Genomic DNA, 23,049 nt, shown 5'->3' with positions numbered 1-23,049 from the left:
ATAAGTGGTAAATCTGCCATTCTCTGGAGCATTTTCTCAGTCTATTGAGATTTTACTTCCTGGCAATTGCCACAAATAAACTCTTATAAGACTTTTTCTTAGGCTGGACATTCATTCATTGACAGCCTGATTTCAGATGAATTTAACATAGCTATATGGAGTATTAATATTATTATAGCTAACAAGGTAACTATTTTGCTCAATAGTATTTTTTTTTACATAAGGATTTAATATCCTTAGGTAAAATAGTATCTGAAAATATCTAAAGAATTTTGATGGGATAACATTTCCATTTCTTAAACTTACCCTTCTATGATTTATGAAAAATGACTTTTAAAATGTAGTAAAAACTAACATATTTATTTACAAAGATTTCTTTCCCAATATATAGCATTATGAAGGCATAAAAATTAGCTTTATATGGCCCAGAGTTTTTGTTATGAATAGAAACATAGAAAGAAAAAACAGAGAATGATTTTTTAGACCTTAGATGAACCAAGGAGTACTTTATTGGCTCTCATAATATCAGAGAATCACAGACCCTGGTCATTTGGCTCAGTGGTAAAGTGTTGGCTAGCGTGTGGATATCCCCAGTTCTATTCCCAGTCAGGGCACACAGAAGCAACCATGTTTCTCCACCCCTCCCCCTTCTCTCTCTCCTTCTTCCCCTCCTGCAGCTATGGCTAGTTTGTTTCCCTTCGAAGGCATCAGCCCCAAGTGAATTCATCAGCTCCAGGCGCTGAGGATGGCACCATGGAGTCTCTGCCTCAGGTGCTTGGTTGTAGGCACAGCCCAGACGGGATTGCCAGGTGGATACTGGTTGGGGCGCACGTGGGATCTATCTTCCCTCCTCTCACTTGGAAAAAGAAGGAAAAAAAATATCTGAGGATCACAGACATCTAATTCAATTTTCCGCTCAAGTGTGGAAATAATGGCTTTCTACAGTAATTTTGATAGAAATTCATCTACCTTATTGGAAAAACTTCAGAGAAAGACTTTTACTACTTTGCAGGATAGCACGTTCTATTTTTAAAATGTTTCTTGTTTTTAGAAAGCCCTTCCATATTCTGAGCTAAACTATCTGTCTCCATAAACTGTTACCCATAAATCCTAGTTCTTTTCTCTGAAGTCATTCACAATATTACTTTTCTTCCACATGAGAGCCCTTCAGATATTTTATGTTAGGCATCGTGTGATGCAGCCTTCACTTTCCTAAGATAAACCGCCTCAGTAAATTCAATGTCCCCCATTCCCTTTCACTTCCTCCCTGTCTTCCTCACATTGACCTTTCCTGCCTCCCTTTCCTCCTCCTTCCACAAGCACTAATGGAATACACATAGTATTAGAAATACATCCAAATATATGAAATGAGCTCTAGACCCTCACCTTCAGAATTCTTTTCTGGATATTCCAGTTTGTCAACACTTAAAAAAAAAAAGCCTTCAGAAAGCGAATGTTTTCAGATTGTGGAGGAACTATTACCCCACTCCTTTTTCTATTGATATAACCAGTTCCTTTTGCCTGTGCCTAGCTAAAGGCTTTCTCCTGATATCATTCCTCCAAATGGGACTAATTTGGACTTTGGGTGGTAAAATCTACAGACACATGTATTTCTTCCCACCAATCAAATGACTGTAAAGTTTCTTCATAACCATGTAAGTTGTTTTGGTTACAGGCTATCTTTTCCTCTTTGTGGATTTGGTTTTGCTTTCAATTTGGATGTAGCATTTTAACTCAATAGATTAAAACAGGTCCTTGCCCTAAAATACTGTATGCCTACCTTGTTGTTGCTGCCTTGATAAGCTATTGCTTGATTTAACTTTCTAATTACCTGAATCTTTGGTTTGGCAACTTTTTAATTTATTTTTATTTATTTATTTTTTTAATTATTTTTATTTATTCATTTTTTAGAGAAGAGAGAGAGAGAGAAGTGGGGGAGGAGCAGGAAGCATCAACTCCCATATGTGCCTTGACCGGGCAAGCCCAGGGTTTTTTTTTTTGAACCAGCGACCTCAGCATTCCAAGTCGATGCTTTATCCACTGCGCCACCACAGGTCAGGCTTTATTTTTATTTTTTTGACAGAGACAGAGACAGAGTCAGAGAGAGAGACAGATAGGAACAGACAGGAAGGAAGAGAGATGAGAAGCACCAATTTTTCATTGCAGCACTTTACTTGTACACTGATTGCTTTCTCATATGTGCCTTGACTGAGGGGTTACAGCAGAGTGAAAGTAACCTCTTGCTCAAGCAGTGACCTTGGGCCCAAGCTGGTGAGCTTTGCTCAAACCATATAAGCCCACGCTCAAGCTGGTAACCTCGGGGTCTCAACCCGGGGTCCTCCGCGTCCCAGTCTGACACTTGATCCACTGCACCACCGCCTGGTCAGGCAACTTTTTATAAAGAGGTTTCACTGTTGGCTAGGAGCAGTTATGGATAAACATGCTGATCAGCGACTGGACAGTTTCATCCAGAAAAACTATATTGCTCACAAAAATTAGGGGATATTTCAAAATGAATACGAAGCTATAAAATACCCCTAATTTTTGTGAGCTGTGTATCTCCACCAGAAGAGTAAGTTGCCTCCAAGTTGCAATCATGATTGCAGGCTTTATTTTCCTTTTTTCCTTTATTGGTTTATAAGAAAGAGAAATGAATTCTCCCCCATTAGTTACCTGCAGCTTCCATGAAGCTTGCTTTAGTTTTTAATGTTTTATTTTAAAATTAAGAAGGTCCTAATTTCAGAATTACCCCCAATGACACTGATTTCATTATAGAAACTACAGATGATAATAAAAATAACTATAATTGCAAACAGTTGTGTTCACTAGGTCAATGTATTTATTAGGCATGTTACACACTATTATCTCAATTCTGTCAACTACAAGTGTTTTCATCTCTCTTGACAAATCAGAAAAATGAGACTTAGAGAAGTGAAGCAACTTGCCTAATTTCATAGAGCTAGTGACTAACAACCATTGCTTAGAGCAGGGAGGGGTCTCCAAACTTTTTACACAGGGGGCCAGTTCACTGTCCCTCAGACCGTTGGAGGGCCGGACTATAAAAACAAACAAACTATGAACAAATCCCTATGCACACTGCACATATCTTATTTTAAAGTAAAAAAACAAAACGGGAACAAATACAATATTTAAAATAAAGAACAAGTAAATTTAAATCAACAAACTGACCAGTACTTCAATGGGAACTATGCTCCTCTCACTGACCAATGAAAGAGGTGCCCCTTCCGGAAGTGTGGCGGGGGCTGGATAAGGAAGTGTGGCCGGGGCTGGATAAATGGCCTCAGGGGGCCGCATGCGGCCTGTGGGCCATAGTTTGGGGACCACTGGTTTAGAGGAAAGTTGTGTTTCCTGACACTTACTCAGGTGGTGATTATTTTTAGCCAATCCTTGTCTTGTATGGGGGGAGTTGGTCACTTAAGGCTATAGTTAAAATAGGTAGCATGGCATTTAGTGTGGTTCCTTGCAAAAAATAGGAGTTTCACAAGGTCTAGCCTTGGTTCTGACACCAAGCAGCTGCATAGTCTTGGGCAAAACATTATCTCTGAATAGCATTTCCATTATCTATAAAATATGAAAAATAATCCTAACTTCACAATTGTGATGATTAAGTGACTTCATGTTTATAAAAGCATCTATGACAGGCCTTTCTATAATACTAAGTAGAAGCTTAACAGATATTCATTCAGCATCCTCCATTTTCACATCCATATTCAGTGGCATATCATCATATCTATCCCACGGCCTCCTTTAATTAGTGCTTGTCTGAACAGTGATATCTTTTTGAAAATTTAGAAGAGAAAATGCAGTAGTGTAGAAAGGAGAGTAACACGATTCCAGTTTGAGTTTTAACACTGAGAACAGATCCAAGGGATATCCAACATAAATATTTTCAAAGACAACACTGGCTAACGGAATTAGCGAAGAGGAGTAGCGAAGGGGACATGAGAGGGTACAACATGCAGTGGGTTCAAAAGCCCTTCATTTGATTTACGACTAGGAAACACAAATATTATGGTCTATAATCTGAGTAAAAATGCTTTCCTTATTCTTTCATGCTTCTTTCCCCAACTTGCCTCAGTTTCCTTACCAGTAAAAAAAGGAAATGATGGTACCAACTTCAGAGACTGCTGTGAGGGTAAGTGAACATAGGAAAGGCTCTTAGAACAGTTTCTGGGACTCTTCCTGAAAGTTTAATTAATGTTATAAATTGGTGTTACTGTTACTATTTGGCTATTCTCTTGTTTTTAAATTTTTATTTGTTGAGTTTTTTAGAGAGACAGACAAATGACAGACAGACAAAAACATCACTCTGCTCCTGTATGTGCCCTGACTGGGGATTGAACCAGCAACCTTTGCCTATTGGAAGAATACTCCAACCAACCACATCATCTGGCCAGGGCTAATCTGTCTCTTTTAGAATATGGGAAAATATTCTTATTCCTTTAGCTGATGTTGAGAATGACAAACAAGCCCTCTACATTGTCCTTTAGCTCTTTAAAACTGCTGGATGCTCAGTCTCACCTTGTAAAGCCTGTCAGATGTTGATTAAATCAGCCAAGAAGAAAGGATTAGGGATTAAGAGAATAAAAGGCCCTCCTGCCCTGTGCTGCATCTGTCCTACATGTGCTATACCTACCAGATCTCTGCCCTGGGACTAACGCAGATCCCAAATCCAAACCTACTTTAACTTGGGAAAAATGAAAAGGCATAAAAATGTAGAGAATAGTAAAATAAATATATCACACATGTTAAAGTTGTATCATGTTTGTTTCAAATCTTTTTTAATTAATTCAATAAATATTTTTAAATATACCTACTAGGTCTTGGAATTGAGGAAACAAATATAAATAAAGCTGTCACTCCCTTTGTATATCTCCCTAACCCTGTGGCCCTTGTTTCCTCCTCAAATATAACTATTGTAATAAATTTGATGTCAAGATTTCCTGTTCAGGCCTGACCAGGTGGTGGCGCAGTGGATAGAGTGTCAGACTGGGATGCAGAGAACCCAGGTTCGAGACCCTGAGGTTGCCAGCTTGAGTGCGGGCTCATACGGTTTGAGCAAAAAGCCCACTAGCTTGAACCCAAGGTTGGTGGCTCGAGCAAGGGGTTACTCAGTCTGCTGAAAGCCCGCGGTCAAGGCACATATGAGAAAGCAATCAATGAACAACTAAGGTGTTGCAACACGCAATGAAAAACTAATGATTGATGCTTCTCATTTCTCTTCGTTCCTGTCTGTCTGTCCCTGTCTATCCCTCTCTCTGACTCACTCTCTGTCTCTGTAAAAAATAAATAAAAATTAAAAAAAAAAAAAGACTTCCTGTTCAGGTTTTCTTTTTTTTTTTCTTCTTCTTTTTTTATTAAAATTTTTTTCCGAAGCTGGAAACGGGGAGGCAGTCAGACAGACTCCCGCATGCGCCCAACAGGGATCCACCCGGCATGCCCACCGGGGGCGATGCCCTGCCCCTCTGGGGCATCGCTCTGCCGAGTCCCGAGCCACTCCAGCGCCTGAGGCAGAGGCCACAGAGTCATCCCCAGCGCCCGGGCCATCCCCTGCTCCAATAGAGCCTTGGCTGCGGGAGGGGAAGAGAGAGACAGAGAGGAAGGAGAGGGGGAGGGGCGGAGAAGCAAACGGGCGCCTCTCCTGTATGCCCTGGCCAGGAATCGAACCCGGGACTCCCGCACGCCAGGCCGCCGCTCCGCCACTGAGCCAACCGGCCAGGGCCCTGTTCAGGTTTTTATAGTTATTTACCAACAAAAAAATGCATTGTTTTATACATGAGTATATGTATATAACATCATACTTATATTTCTGCAACTTGATCTATCATGTTGATACCAGTTCATTCACTATAACTGCTGTAGAGTACTCCATCATGTGAATACTGTATATTGTTACATATCCATTTCCTTAGTGATGGATATTTTAGGTTGTCCCAGTTTTATGCTATTACAAAAAATGTTGCTTTATACTAATCTCATTTTTGTAAGTGAGAATTTATCTGGGAATAAATCTAGTTGTTGGAACTGCTATTTGTTTGAGGACTGCATTTTTAATTTTAGTAAAAACTATCATACTGCTCTAAAAAAGTCATGAGATTGTCTATGTTCAGCATTTTACATTTTTGCCAAGTTCACAGGTATGGAATGTTTTTAATTTGATTTCCTCATTTCCACTGCAGTTTTCATGTCTTTAAAATGTTTACTGGATGTGCAGATTTCCTCTGCAGTGAGCTTCCATTTAATAACTCTTATGCATGTTTCTAATGCAGCAATTTTCATCCCGTGAGACACAGCACACTGCTGTACCACAAGGACTTTTAAAACATCCCATACCTGACTAATTGAGTCAGGGCACTGACCTCTTTTCCCTTAGGTTGTCAAATCAAGAAATGACAACTACCAACACAACAACAGCCATCCAGTGTAAATGAAATCAAAATTATGCCTAATTTTTTGTCAGATTGGCAAAAAATGTAGTTTTTGGTGTGCTGAAGAATTTTAGTAATTAGTTTATTAGTGCTGTGAGATGAAAGATTGAAAATCACTGTTCTAATAGATTGCTTGTCTTGTTAGTTGATTTATAAAAGTCATTTGTATATATAACAATCAATATTGCAAATATACAGATTTACAAATACCTCTTCTTAGTTGCTACTATCTTTTAAATCTTAGCCTATAGAGTCTTCTGTCATCTCAAAAATTTTAATTCTGTTATGGTCAAACCTGTCACTTTTTATGGTTTTTCAGTCTTGCTGAAAATACCATGGATATCAGGAAAGCTACTTGGCATAATGAAGCAAGCAATGGGGTAGAAGACAAGAGACGTAGGTATAAGTGGGTCTGAATCCCCAATCCACCATTTAATAGTTGCATGACTAACACAATCTCTGAGCATCAGTTTCCTCAAACATGAGAAAGCTACTTTACCTGTCCATTTATCCAACAAGTATTCTTTAGGCATGCATTCTAGAAATGAAATTACAGTGCTAAATAAAACAAAGTTCTTGCTCTTACAGAGCTTATATTGCAGTGGCAGAGATAGATAATAACTAAGTAAACTAAAATAATTTTAAAAAAGCAACAAATTAAATAACATGCACTTGAGAGGATACTGTGAAAAGTGTTCTCTAAGTTAAGAAGTATTATACAAATATATGGTATTATGATTACCATTATTAGTGACATTGTGGAAAGTTCCTATAAGGTTACTCACAAATTGAAGGTATAATTATTCTATTTTATGTGAAAATGAACTGACAAGGAGTCAAGCCATACAAGACAAAAGTCTACTAGGTAGGAAAGAGCTTTATGCTGGAGGGCATCTTGAACTTTCACCAGAAACCCAGAGACTTCATACCATTTGGTTCAAAGCCCTGCTCCTGCCTTGTTTGGACCAGTATTCCAGGCAGCAACTTGACAGTCAGGCTGGTCTATTCACTGCCCTCAACATGTCTGTGTCTTCTACTTTTCTCACCTCATCATAGCTTCTTTCAACACTGTCCCCTCCTAAATCATGTGCAGTAAGTTCCACATTGTCTATTTATTTCAGTTTTACCCATACACTTAAATTTCTAATCAATTTTCACTACTTCCAAACTGAACAGGGAAAAAGTGAGAAAAGAAGCAATGTACATAAATGTATTCTCTCTCTCCTCATTATCTTCAATACAATACACAAATCCAATAATCTGCTCTCTTTAGGGTTTTAATAACTGAAATAATGCTGGTCCAGTGGGAAAGGCAGAGAGTGAAAAAATTGTTTTCTTGTAGGGAAAATTTTTACAGTTAAGGCATCAGATTAACCATTAAGAAGCTTAAAACAGGCAACTTGATGCAGGCAGTTGGGCAAACAGCTAAAACTTAATCTGATTATGTGGAGCTCTTGGGATTTTCTAAAGTTGTGGTTCAAATCCATGAAACAATTTTTAAAATGTACTGTTTTATAATATGAGTGTACCTATAGGTGAGAACTACTCAATAAAAAAGTTTTAAACAAGCACACAGTTTAGTTTTTTTTTTTACCTATTAACAGAACTCATGCAGCTTAAAGAAAACAAAAAATCAAAATAAAATCTTTATCACTTTTCATTCTCTCCAGAAAAAATCCTGAATTTTTTTTTTTTTTTACAGAGACAGAGAGAGGGATAGACAGGGACAGACAGACAGGAATGGAGAGAGATGAGAAGCATCAATCATTAGTTTTTCCTTGCGCATTGCGACACCTTAGTTGTTCATTGATTGCTTTCTCATATGTGCCTTGACTGCGGGCCTTCAGCAGACCAAGTAACCCCTTGCTCGAGCCAGCAACCTTGGGTGCAAGCTGGTGAGCTTTTGCTCTACCCATATGAGCCCACACTCAAGCTGGCGACCTCGGGGTCTTGAACCTGGGTCCTCTGCATCCCAGTCCAATGCTCTATCCACTGTGCCACCGCCTGGTCAGCAAAAAAATCCTGAATGTTAAACCTAATATTTGTATCACAAGATTATGAGAATTAAAAAAATGTAAATATATGCAGATTAGTCGTTAGTTAAATTTTCTTCCAGGCATAAAAAAAAAGTTAGGGTTACAAAGATTAACATGATTAAGTTTTTGTGGGTTATAGCCACCAGGTTTGAGTACCTAATACCAGCTATTGTATCAAGGGACTTTATATCAATATATTAACTTTATATATTATCTATAATATACTATTATATTATCTTTATATATTATATATTATCTTTTTTTAAATACTTTATTCATTTTAGAGAGGAGAAAGAGAGAGAAGAAGGGAGGAGCAGGAAGCATCAATTCCCATATGTGACTTGACCAGGCAAGTCCAGGGTTTCGAACCAGCGACCTCAGCATTCCAAGTTGATGCTTTATCCACTGCACCATGACAGGTCAGGCTAACACAATCTTTACTAGTGTTATATATACTTTATAAATGAGATCATTGAAGTAGAGAATTAAACCCAGGAATGTGTGGTTAAGGAGATACGTTTTCAGAAGTTGACAACATGAAAGCAGGCAAGAATAACTGATATTAGTTCATCGCCTCTATAACCACCTAATCCAGGCACTACCAGCCCCAGATATCCTGAAACCGGATGCTGTCATCTTTTGACTCTATTTCAAAAATCTAGTTTACAAAATCTGGAAGAAATTTCTTAGGCCTCAGATTCTAGACTCTTCAAAATTTAATTCAAAACAAATTTATTGAGTATAGGTAGGCTCTGTGAAATTTTAGGACTGTGTCCATAAATTACTCAGTAGTATAGTGTTTCTCAAATACATCTGTTATTGCTTCTGGGTCCTTATCTACTTATTCCCATAAATGGAATGTTGAGTTCAATTCTACATTCCTCCCTTTCCCTACATATCAAAATCCACCCTATTCAAGATTTGGTGATGATCTCAACTCCTTCATGAAGTATACACTAAACATTTTTTTACTAGAAAGTAGTCCCTCTTTCCTTTGAGCCCCTTGAGCACTAGATTCCAATGTGTGTGAACATGATTCTGGGCATGCAGATACTAAGGCCCCTCACTCAGAGATACTGAGTCAGTAGGTCTGGCTTCACCCAGTTTGGGAATGTGTATTTAAACATCCCAACTCCGAAATTCATGTTCCTTCTACCCATGCTGCCTTTCAGATAGCTGGTTTGATTTTTTTTCTCCTCTCACTGAATTGACTCATCCTCTGAGTACTCTGATGTCACAACAGACACAATCTTGATTTCAGCTTTATCAATCCTGATGATTTTGGCTCTTCAATTACTAAGCACCTCCTGGCCTTAAGCACATTCTTGGCATGATAAAGAAGTAAAAGACTACATCCTTGGCATTACAGAGAGATGAAAGAGTTTAGTTTTAGCTTTTTTTTTTTTTTTAAATAACATACCATAATTAGTTTCCTTAATTAGACTGAGTCTCTCTGTTGGATAAAATAGTATACACATGAAAACACATTTACTGGCCTGTGACCCGAAGGCTCAGCTACTGAGCTTGTTTGCTAGAGGACACACTCCCACTGTACTACAAACTTGAAGCAGGGACTGTCTTTATAGACTGAGAGTGCCTAGCAAACTGCCTGTTATTGAGCATGTGTTGAATGAATGAATCAATGAGTATATTTAATCACAAGTTTACTGAGGTAATATATTTTTATGTCTCCTTGCTATTAATTTTAAGTATCATAATATGGTATTCAATGTAGAGAGTGTAGCTCTTTCCTTCAAAAGGACTAATGCAAACTATTAATTCCAGAGTTTGCACTAAGGATTTAAGCCTATTACGTATCTTATACAAAACAAGCACTGATAAGATTAGTGTTTGCAGAAATATATTACAACAGGGACATTTACACTTTTTAAATTGTAAAAAGAAAAGAATGGTGTAGTAAACCTAAGTAACAAAACAGATAGGGCAGCCTTTATATAGCAGTAGCAGGACATTTAAGGGGTTGATATAATAAGTATACTATTGTTCAATGGAGAAACAGGGCTTATACAATAGTGAAACCAGTGTGGCTGCTTTGAGCTGGTGAGTTGGAAGCAGACTTCAGGCAGTAAATCTCAAAAAAGCTGACACGTGCCATTTCTTTTTAGGAGTCTGAATAGAAGAAGGCCAAGGGGAAGCTGATAATGCCTTCCTTGAAAATACAAAGGAAGGACAATTTTCCAGCCTATGGGTCTGAGAGGGATGTGAAATAGTCTCCAGGTGCCACTCTGACTCGGGAAAGTTCAGCCAACTGAATATTTTTCTGACAGCCCAAAACACCTTTCTCCTTACATATAACTTCACCACTAATATTAAAAGTCAAGAAATCTGCTTTCCAAAAATCAAGGGAGCCGCCACCTTCTAGAGTGTCAATCTTCCCTGTAACAATGAAAGAAAAGGCTCTAGAATGGGGACCGAGAAGGTCAAAGCGTAGGCTTCCTCTTTCTTCCCAAGCCTTGGACAACACGCACAGACCTCCCAAAGGCAGAGAACAGTCAGTTAATCAGAACTGTATTTTCAGGAAAATAAAAAATTGTCTAATTTTTTTTTTTTTTTTGTATTATGGATACCTTCTGATTTCTTCTTCAAAGGTTTGAGTTAATTTTTAATCTAACCCCTCAGTGTAACAGTCAATAAACTTTGACCCTGACAAAAAATTAAGTCCTCCCTCTAGTAGTCATCATATCTGTTAAACTCGAAGATTCTATCAAACAAATTCTGTTTAACCATATAGAAAAATAAATTTAAGGTTTAGAAATAAACCCAAATGATGAAACAAAAATCTATGCACAAAGCTACCACTGGTCTCTCTGGTCAATGTCTTACTACTGCAGTCATTCCATTCAAAAACAGTGAAGTGACTACTTCACTTCCCTTGTAAATTACTTAATTGTCTACTTATGAGCATTCCTCTATTTATTATATTAGTTATATATATATATATATATATATGTATATATATATATGTTCATGATCATCTCCATTTAAAATAATACTTTCCCTTGCATGCTCCATTTTCTGAATATATGAAATGACTTAAGTGTTATATATTTAATGCTTAAATGTATATATATATATTCACTTATCTATTCTTAAAATCCATAAGAGAAACATTACATGGGAGGTCATTCTGATTTTTCCATTCTCATTTATAACACTATGGAAAATGCTATTGTTTTCATCACATTTACAAGAGAAGAGAACATTTATCCAGGCTCATGGATAAGGTTATATGAAATAGTAGAAGAGAAGATATTTTTGGAATCAGGAGATTTATACCTAGTTTTGCTACCTCTAGTATGTGACCTTGGGTAAATTATCTTCTTTGAAACTCAATTTTCTCACCTGTAAAGTAGGTATATTGATACAGGACTTGCCTCTCTGAAAAGTATTCTGTGAGGCGGGCTTGGGGGGAGGTCAGAGAAGGTATACAGAATAAACAGTGACGGCAGGAGATCTGACGTGGGGTGTGACTGCACAGTGCAGCGTACAGATGATATGTTATAGAATGATACACCTGAAACCTATGAAACTTTATTAATCAATGTCACCCCAATCAATTTGATTTAAAAAATAAAGTTTTTTGTGAGGTGTCAAAGGATAATGAGTATAAAAATGTACAGAAGAACATTTATCTGATTAATAAATATAAAATATTACTATACTAGTATATTTAAGTGATAACACTGAAAGCCAAAAATCACAACAATGCAAAAAGAAATAATTATTCAGTAAATTCATGAATCATAGTTTTGTTTAAATTACTATTAAGATAAAAATTCATTATTTCAGTAACAACTTAATGCTATAATCACAAATTTCACTATAAAAAATAACAACATAGCCCTGGCCAGATAGCTCAGTTGGTTAAAGCGTCATCCTGAAATGCAAGGCTGAGGGCGGATTTGATCCCTGGTCAAGGCACACACAGGAACAGATTTATGTTTCTGTCTCTCTTTCCTCTCTCTCTAAAATCAGTAATTTAAAATTTTTTAATTAAAATAAACAATAATGTCATAACCTGGTCCCTTCCACAGATATGATTGTGAAGTATAAATATGTAAGGTCTACCGGAAAGTTCTGTCCGTTTTTGGAATAAAACAAAATACAAATTTTTCTTACCGTCAATAAACTTTATTAAATAATATAATTGCCATTATTATCAATGATTTCTTGCCAGCGTGAGGGCAATTTGTATATCCATTTTTGAAAAATGTTTTATCTTTTGATGCGAAAAATTGAACCAGTGCTTGTTTGATATCTTCTTCATTTTTGAATTTTTTGCCCTTCAAAAAATTTTGTAAGGACAAAAGCAAGTGATAGTCGGAGGGTGCTAAGTCCGGGGAATATGGTGGATAAGACAGAATTTCCCAGCCTAGTTCTGCAATTTTTTGACGAGTCCCCAAAGCAGCATGTGGCCTGGCATTATCATGATGCAGTATGATGTTCTTCCTATTGAACATCACCAGCCTCTTTTCTTGGACTGCTGTCTTTAAATTATGCAGTTGCTGACAATACTCTCCGAATTGAGCTTTTCATTCCGTTTTAAAAGCTCATAATGTATTGGTCCTCGAAAGTCCCACCATATACACAACATTTTCTTATTCAGAGTCAAATTTGGTTTAGAGGTGGAAGGGCTAGGTTTTCTGAGTTCACAATATGCCCTTTTCCTTATGATGTTTTCGTACCATCTTCTGCATGTCCTATCAGACACTGTACCTTCACCAAACACTTTCAATAAATTTCTACATGCTTCTGTAGCATTTCTTCCTTGTTGAAATTCATAAAAATTACAGTGGCGTAAATGAACTTTATCAGTAGCCATGGGTACACTATCGCTTCACACATAAGACCAACGTGAATCAACTTTGTTTTAGTTAATTTGCTATGTCAGTATGTATACATTAAGTGATAAAAATAGAGAGGCACACATGCGCCAAATAAACGTGCTTACGTGTTGAAACTTGTTGTGATAGAAACGGACAGAACTTTCCGGTAGACCTTATAATTATAGGATTACATACACGTTATCACTAATTTTCAGGTTACACTGCCCTATATGCCTTGATGAAGCAGCTACAGTATTGAAATGTGCGTAAACTGAATTGTGATAATTTTAGATGCATCAAAAAGATATTGTTCTTTGAAGGAACTATACTGTGGATATGTTTGCAAAGCAGATATTCACTTTTCAATCCATCCTTTCTGAATGGTAAATGGGATGTGAAGAAAAAAAACACTGCCCTGGGAACCAGCCTTTACTTTATCAACAATCCTTTAACATTTACTGTATGTCAGGCATTTGCCTACAGATACATCATTCAGCATCGCAAACAAAAATCTCTGTCCTCATGAAGTTGGCATTCCAGTAGGAAGGGACAAACAAAATCACCTAAATTATTAGAAGATTCCAAGTACTTTGTAAATGAGTAAATATTTAGATTATGAGTATTATTGGAAAAAAAGAACGGTTTAAGATCTGGTATGTATGAATATGTAAGGACAAGTTCCAGTTTTAAGTAGAGTGGCTACTTAAGTAGCCACTTTAAGTAGAACTAATTAAAGACATCCATAGAGCTCTCTGAGAGAAATACCAATCAGAAGGAACAGCCAGAGTGGTGGTCAATCCTGTTTGATTCTGACAAAATGATCTTGTGAAAACTACCCCATTTTGCAGGTGAGTAAAGAGTGTCTCAGAGTGACTTCGGGGAATGGAGCTAGTCAATAATAAAGCCAGCACCAGGAACCAGATTTTCCTCTTGATCCAGTGCTACACTTTTGTTTTATGCTTCTGTTTACCAGGCACGGAGAAAGTGCTCTGCTTCCCATAAGGCACCCAGCAAATGTAAAATGTCATCATTGTTGTGGCTGTTGCTATTATTATTATCAATTAGGTAGGTCCTCTGTTGTTTCTTGAAAGGTAGATAAAGGTCAAGTAATAATCTCATTTCCCCTTCCTATGGCTTATTTTTCTCCTTCTGTTAGGCTTCTTTTCTTTGGTGGATCATTTTATATATCAGATTATCAGTCAGAGTAATTATAAGGTCTACCGGAAAGTTCTGTCCATTTCTATCACAACAAGTTTCGACATGTAAGCCCATGTTTATTTGGCACATGTGTGCCTCTCTATTTTTATCACTTAATGTATACATACTGATGTAACAAATTAACTAAAACAAAGTTGATTCACGTTAGTCTTATGTGTGAAGCAATAGTGTACCCATGGCTACTTATAAAGTTCATTTACACCACTGTAATTTTTACGAATTTCAACAAGGAAGAAATGCTACAGAAGCATGTCTGTCGCATCCACCATATTCCCTGGACTTAGCACCTTCCGACTATCACTTGTTTTTGTCCTTACAAAATTTTTTGAAGGGCAAAAAATTCAAAAATGAAGAAGATATCAAACAAGTACTAGTTCAATTTTTCGCATCAAAAGATAAAACATTTTTCAAAAATGGGATATACAAATTGCCCTCACACTGGCAAGAAATCATTAATAATAATGGCAATTATATTATTTAATAAAGTTTATTGACGGTAAGAAAAATTTGTATTTTGTTTTATTCCAAAAACGGACAGAACTTTCCGGTAGACCTTATATATTTCCTTGGCTATCTGGTAAAGGAAAGGTGTTCAGCATAGAAATTAGCTATAAAATAGAAAGCACTCATGACAACATGAGAAAGATCTGAAGAAAGAACAGAGAGAACGCAGAACCCAGTAATTCAGAGGGAGAGAACTACAGGTCTCAAGAAGGGAAGGGGAACAATCTTTGAACAGATTAGGTCTACAGCCCAACAGTGTTAAATTACTACCTGAAGACAATGAATCTGGCCTGGAAGAAATAACGAACTTAAAAGTAAAAAAGTTAAAAACAGACAGACCACAAAAGATGAAACCTGTAGAAAAGGTGAAAATTGTAGAAAGAGAGCTGGAGAAGAGAAGAGATTTAAAGACATTTTCAAGTAAAAATATAATAATATTATAAACAATATAGATGAAAAAAAGAATCAGATTTCAGACACTGTAGACTTGAGAGCTGGTGGAATTACTAACAGCAAAAGGAACAGAGAGGAGAGTGTGAAAGATGAGCTTTTCGTAGGTTTAAGGTGGCAGTGAGTTCTCACAAGTGGAACAGGTCTAACAGAGAAGAGGTAAATTTGAATGTGTATTATCTAGAGCTGTTTTGCCGAGTACAGTAGCCCCTCACCACATGCAGCTATCAAGCATTTGAAATTGTGGCTTGCTTGAACTGAATGTGCTGTTAGTATAAATAGCCACCAGATATTGAAGATTTCATATAAAAAATAACCATAAAATATCTCACTAACATTTTTACATTGGTTACATGTCAAAATAATATTTGTATGGTTTGAGTTAAATAAATTGTTAAAATTAATTTTACTTGTCTCTTTTTATTTTTTAATGTGACTACTAAAAAATTAAAAATCACTATGTGGCTTGCATTATGTTTCTACTGGACACTGCTGATACAGATACGGTATTAGGATCACATGAGGGGAAGAGAACGATGAAGGGAATCACAGTTATCATTCTGAGGTGTCGCAACTGAAAACAGACATGGGAGAAAAAGAGCACGTCATCATCATGGTTAATATTCACTTAGCACTCTAATAACTACGGTTATTTTAAGTGTATCACCTTATTTGTTTCTCCAACAACCTCAGGAAATATCAGTCTTCTTTTACAAAAGAAAAAACTAAGGCCTAAAGAAGTTAATCTACCCAAGGTCACAATTAAACGTTGGCATTGGGATTCAAACCTATGTATGACCGCAAATCTCAAACTCTAAAGTGCCACATCATCAATTCTGGACAATTTATACTCTGTAATTATTAAATTGTTAGATTTTGAAATGGTTATACAATTTATTAGAATGGTTCATTGTCAGAGTCAGTCCTAATTCGATTAATGAAAAATGCAAAAGAGTAAATATGTAACTTTAGTATTAGATGAGATACCAATGTAAGCATATTTTCACCATGCCTGGCCTAACTAAGAGTTAACAGGGCAACTTCTTGACCTTTAACAATGTCTACTCCTAAAAATCCAAACCCGTCAAGTTAGATGGTACAACCCTGAACAACAGGGCACTTTTTTCTGAATATAACTAGATATATGTCATGGAGGCACTTACATTTTAAACAGCCTCTTTCAAACTATAAAAGCACTTGAGCCTTCCAAACTGTTACTTAAATATTTTGGAGAGAATTGGATTAAATTACAATCTATTGTTGAAGAACTAAAAATTAAGCTCACCCAACCAGATAATTTGAAAATGAATTTCGTACTCCTTGAAAATGCAACTGTTTCAAGGAATAGAAAGAAAAAAATGGCTTGCTATTTTGACTAGACTCATAACATAGCAAAATCTCCTACAAATATAAATTGGGATAAAAAAAATAAGGTGTTTTTTATTTATGTTTGTTTGGTTGGCTTCCATTTCAAATACAAATTTATTTCCTTTCCTTTTTACCTTTAATTTCCCCCTACCTGAACTAGACAGTAATCATAGAACTGTTGAACTTGTACAGTGATGACTATTACATTATTTTAAGAAACTTGCCCACATAAATTTTATCAAGCATTGGCTCAAATGATATAAAAACTACTTCCTCAGGACTGGCATTAATTTACACTATGGAAATGATAAAATAAAAGGGAATTTTGAGGGAAGAATTGTTTTAGAATTAGACTAATTAGTAGAGACACCATGAGACTTTATGTTGGATGTAAATCCAAAGAGGTGTGTCTCTCTCAACTGACACATTAATGTATTAATTTAACCCCAGACCTGCTCTGCCTTTTTTAAAATAGTGAGATGGCTTGGATTTGCTTATATTTATAAAAATAGCTCCTCTGGCCTGATCTGTGGTGGCTCAGTGGATAAAGTGACGAACTGTAATGCTGACGTTGTGGGTTCAAAACTCCGGGCTTGCCTGATCAAAGAACATGTGAGAAGCAACATACTAAAAGTTGGTGCTTTAGAATCTTTTTTAAAAATAGCTCCTCTGAAGACCCAAAGTTACTGAGAAATGTTTACCTAATGGGGAAGTATCACAACTATATGGGGTAGAGCTTGCCCTTTATTTTGGTTCTTTCAGGTTAATTCCCACAACTCTTCAATCCAAGGCATTATCCTTGGACTTGTTCCCTTACTTACTGAAATTCATAATTTGACACAAAGGTTTAGTAGACCTAGGAGAGAGTAGTTAGCCCTAAAAATGCTTTGTTCACTCATGAGCCAAGGTGTCAAGAGCATGAAGTTGATAGACCCAGACAAAATAGATGGCCCCAATGCTCTTATCATTGAGGGCCACTAAGTTGACTCCCTTCTTTCCAACTTCTCAAATTTCACTAGTGATTCTCATTATTACAATTGTCAGTTGGGTAGATAATCCTTATAGCTCCATTGCTGCTTCCCATTTGCACATTAATATAGCATATGCTGCTTTACTGGGTTAATTTTTTAAAAATATTAAGCACTTACTATGTGCAAGGCACTACTGATACAGTAGTGGACAAAATGACAAAAATCTCAGCCCATTCCAGTGGGGAACTCATTCAAGTAAACAAGATAAACAAAATCAACAGTAGGTTAAATATTAGATGTTGAAGAAAAAAATTAAGCAGACACGGGGAACTGTGGTGAGTGGGGTGGGAAAGACTGGAATTTTAGATCAAGTGACCAGAAAAAGGCTTCGCATTTAATCAGATAGTGTGCACCTAAAAGGGAAGCACGGACAAATTCTCGGACTGATTAGTGTCAACTGGAGCGGGGAAAGGGCAGGAGATTAGTATATTTTAACCAGCCTTGAAGTGGAGAGGAAACCAGATGGGAGGGAGGAAAGGAGCAAAGATAAAATATGGACCACTGAAGCCAAATGTGGGCTCCACATTTTGCCAACGACTGGCTGGTCCTTTGAGCATGGCGCAACACACTCTGCTGCCTAAACCTTGAGGCAGGTCATGGGACAAGGTGAGGCACAACCCTCCACTACCTCTCTACTATCCCTACCTCGTTCCCCAGGAACAGGACGAGTCCAGTACTGGACTAGGAAACTGGGAGCGTAGATGTTGAAGGAACACACCAGCGGCCCCTCCAGCCCGGTACACAAATGGAAAGCTAGCTCCCGACACCAATCTGCAGACCCAGAGAGGTGCAGACAGGCACACAGACACACCCCCAGGACTGCAGGCACGGAGCCGAGACGAGACATGAATTCAACAGTTTAGAGCCCAAATCCCAGAATTTCCCGACGCAGGGTCGGTCCCGCGCGAGGGAAACGCCGTTCCCCACGCCAGGCGGAGGCGGGGGTGGGGGTGGGGGGGTGGGGAAGGAGCGGTGGGCCGGCATGACTGCCGCGGGGGAGCGGGCGGTTTCGTCGGGCATCCCCGGCGCCGTGCATCCACCAGGGGGCTGGACGCGAGCGGGCGCCTCGAGGGGCCGGGCCGGGACTGCGAACCCGGACAAACTGCCCGAGACCCGGCGTCCCCGGCCCGGCCCGCGCGTCCCCGATCCAAACGTTCACCACCCCCGCCCCAAGCCCGCGCGGGCCGGGCCCCCCGACAGAGACGGGTTCCAGCGGTCGAACCCGCAGCTCCGCACCGCCGCCCGCTCGGCCCCTTCCCGCCAGCGCGTCCGTCCAGCAGAGAAAGAAAGAGAGAGCGGCAGTCGCGGCGCGAGGCCCCACTCACCATGATCCACCGCGGCTGCGGCGCAGCGACCCCCGCGGCCGGCGATGCGCTGTCCAGGGTAGCTAGCGTCCCTCTGCCCGCGCTCCCGGGCGCCCGCGCTACTTACCCCCACCCCCACCCACGTCCAGCGCACGCACGCCGCCCGCCCGGCCGCGCCACCGCCCCCTCGGGCTCGCGCCACTTCAGCTCGGCGCTCGGATTCTCAGGGCCGTTTCGGGCGCCCGCCGCTCTCCGCCCCCTCCCCTAGCGGGAGCTTCATCTACAGCGTCGCGAGGAGGGCTGATGGGGAGGGACCAGGCAGGCGAGGCGGCGCTCGGTGCGGCCTCGCACGCCCCCTCTCGGTCATCTGGCTTCTCCCGTGCGATCGCCGCGCCCCCTGCCGGGAGGGCGGTGATTTGCAGGCCCAGAGGGTGCCAGCTGCGTGTGAGGGCTCAAAGTTCGCAGTTTAGGCGAGGACCATCCCCTTACCACCTACTTTTGTCTACGGCCACCTGGGAGGCTGCGATGGCTGTGGGAGCAGTAGGAAGGATGGAGATGTAGATGACCAGGGTACTGGTCCTTCTGTTAGTTGGACTCCCTGGCTTTCAAGCACACATTAGAGAGAGAATGGCTCTTGCTCCTTCACGCAGGTTTGCGGGATGTAGGTGGTTTAGAAATACAAATCAGGCTGATTCCTTTAGGGACGAGGTCAGGAGTGAATCAGTCTGAGCAGATCCCATTTCTTTTCTTTTTTTTTTTTAATTCATTTTTAAAGAGGAGAGAGAGAGAAAAAAAAAAAAAACAGAGAGAGAGAGAAGGGGGTAGGAGCTGGAAGCATCAACTCCCATATGTGCCTTGACAAGGCAAGCCCAGGGTTTCGAACCGGCAACCTCAGCATTTCCAGGTCGACGCTTTATCCACTGCGCCACCACAGGTCAGGCCAGATTCCATTTTTTGCAACTACGCTACCTCCAGAGGATCTTATTCCAGGAACTAATCCCACCAAATGGTTATTTTAACACTTACTTGTGAACGGAAAGTATGGGACCTTCAATCCTGGGCTTTAAATTAATGTATTAGTATTTATTAGTATTAGTATCAGTATTAGTGTTATGTTGCCCAAGGTAAAAGATTTCGGGAAAGTAGTGTTAAATAACCTTTCCTCTCTTTTACCATTAAGAATGTGTACTTGCTTTTTTGTGTGGCCAATATGGTAAACTGAAATACAAGCAAAGTAAAAACATTTATTGGCTGTGGGAACATCACAGCTCACAGAGGAACCTGCAGTATAAACTGAGTATTCCACCCTTGAAGTGCATACGTATTTGTAGTTTTGTAAAGCAGCAGAGTGAATAAACAAAGTTGCCAGATCTAAGTCTTGTCATATAATCGCTTAATATTTTGAGTTTTTGTAGTTAACAATGCTAAACATCAGGTACAAAGGCATTTGCTTATAAAGAGTGGCTAATGTTAGACCATAGTTAGGTATTTGTTAACCAGGTTCATAAAATATCACTATCAGTGGGCTCAGGAGTAAGTCCTTCCTCCCACTGGCTGTGTAATATTGGAATAGTTATATAACTTCTCTGTACTCTAGTTACCTGATCTATATAACATGGGGATAAAAATGGCAATTACAGCCTGACCAGGCGGTGGAGCAGTGGCTAGAGCGTTGGACTGGAATGCAGAAGGACCCGGGTTCGAGACCCTGAGGTTGCCAGCTTGAGCGCAGGCTCATCTGGCTTGAGCAAAAAAGCTCACCAGCCTTGACCCAAGGTCACTGACTCAAGCAAGGAGTTACTCGGTCTGCTGAAGGCCCACCGTCAAGACACATATGAGAAAGTAATCAAGAAACTACTTAGGTGTCGCAAGGAAAAACTGATGATTGATGCTTCTCATCTCTCTCCGTTCCTGTCTGTCTATCCCTCTCTCTGACTCTCTCTGTCCCTGTAAAAAAAATAAAAAATAAAAAAGGCAATTGTTAGGATTAAAATAATATTCGTAAAACACTAGAAAAATGGTACAAAAGTACTAGTTATTGATGTTATTGTCCTGATGCCTGTGGAAATCAGAAAATGATATTCTGTTTAATGCTGGCATGTTTTTATAAAAGTATCAATATGGCCAAAACTAAATATACAATTTGATGCCAGTTTCATTAACTTTTTTCACCCAACAATATTCGAATGTGTCCTGTGCCAGGTATTGTTATAAGACCTGGGGATACAATGATAAATGTACAAACATGGCCCCTGTCATCAGAATCTATGATGATCTGTATTATGACATCTAGAGATTGGAATGAAATTTACACAAATATTCACCAAATATTAACTGATTTTCTTCCCCAATGGCAGTGTTATGGAATGATGTTTTCCTTTTATTTTTCTCATATTCCAGATTTTTTAAAACTTTTTTTTTTAATGTGACAGACAAGAAAGCAAAAACAGATTCCTGGCTGCACTCCAACTGGGATCCACCCAGCAATGCCCCTACCAGGTGATGCTCTGCTGATCTGGCCTCTGTTCAGTTGCTCAGCCACTGAGCTATTTTAGTACCTGAGGTGAGGCCATGGAGCCATCCTTGGCATCCAGGACCAACTTTGGTCAAACCATTCAAGCCATGGCTGCAGGAAAAGAGAGAGACCGAGAGAGAGAGAGAGAGAGAGAGAGAGAGAGAGAGAGAGAGAGAGAGAGAGAGAGGAGGGGAAAGAATGGAGAAGCAGATGGGCACTTCTCCTGTGTGCCCTGACTGGAATCAAACTCAAGACTTCCACACCCCAGGTCGACACTCTACTGCTGAACCAATAGGCCAGGGCCCCAAATTCTCTAGATATTGAGCTAGAAAAATACAAGAGCTAAATTTCACTGCATCGTTACTCTGATGTAGTACAATGTGAATTCTTAATCTAGATCAGTATTTTTCAACAGCAGGTCCGCAGACTGGTCAGCCAGGAATTTTGTGCCAGTGGGCGAAAGAGTTAACTACTCTGATGTTGTATGAAGATTATAGACCTACTTAGTTGAATTCACTTATGCTGATGATGATCTCTGCCTTAGCAGTCCTTGAAATAATTTCCTATTTTCACTGGTCCCCTAGTATAAAAAGGTTGAAAACCACTAATCTAGAAAGAGATCCTCATGCATTATTATATATAAATTGCCCTATGACACCTAAGACCCATCCAGGCAGTCTCAGGTGCAGACCAGGAATACAAATTTTTAGCACATACCACAAATGATGCTGATAAAGGCACATAAGCCCCTAGACCACATTTTGAGAAACCAAGTATATCATCTACTTAGGGAAAGCTTTGGTCTCTTTTATAACAACATTGGGGTGGGGTGGGGATGAAAGTATGACAATCAGCCTCTAAGCATTCTGCTGTTTTCTTGCAGGAACTGTAGCTTTGATGTCATCTATATATGGCAAAGCATACCAGGTTAACATGTGGAAGGAACTCTTGAACTTTGAATTGTCCCTGTATTTCCCCCTATAGTTTACCCTTCTAATCGTTATTTTACATTTATCTAAAAACACATATCAACCCACAGGGCCAGAGGAGGTCTAAAATGTTACCTATATCTTTATCTGTTTCTTAAAGCGTGGCTTTTCTTGTCACTACAATAAAAAATAAAAGAGACGGAAAAAGGAAGTGGTTCTACCTCTATAAACACAGAACTGGGATGGTACCTTGACATTTAAACAGATACAACATGAATTCCCACTCATCCATAAAAATATTTTAATATGCCATCAACATTATTTTATAATATTTTCTTTATTATTTGTTCTCTGGCATGGGTTACACAAAAGCTGGACTTTGCCTGTGTTTCTTAGCT

At 39.1% G+C, this 23,049-nt stretch overlaps 1 protein-coding gene across 1 annotated transcript in view; it reads right to left on the bottom strand.

Moving 5' to 3' along the window:
• Window positions 1-19,501, bottom strand: part of ELOVL2 (ELOVL fatty acid elongase 2) — a 90,066-nt gene extending 70,565 nt beyond the window's left edge. The window contains exon 1 of the mRNA XM_066376919.1: window positions 19,229-19,501. Within this exon, the coding sequence (XP_066233016.1) occupies window positions 19,229-19,231 (3 nt within the window). The 5' untranslated portion in view covers window positions 19,232-19,501. The remainder of the gene's footprint in view (window positions 1-19,228) is intronic.
• Window positions 19,502-23,049: the final 3,548 nt, after the last annotated feature.

Source organism: Saccopteryx leptura, chromosome 3 (assembly GCF_036850995.1).
Source record: "Saccopteryx leptura isolate mSacLep1 chromosome 3, mSacLep1_pri_phased_curated, whole genome shotgun sequence".
Classification (NCBI taxonomy): Eukaryota; Metazoa; Chordata; class Mammalia; order Chiroptera; family Emballonuridae; genus Saccopteryx; species Saccopteryx leptura.
The sequence above is the reverse complement of the archived record's forward strand: the minus strand, read 5'-3'. Positions and strand labels throughout refer to the sequence as shown.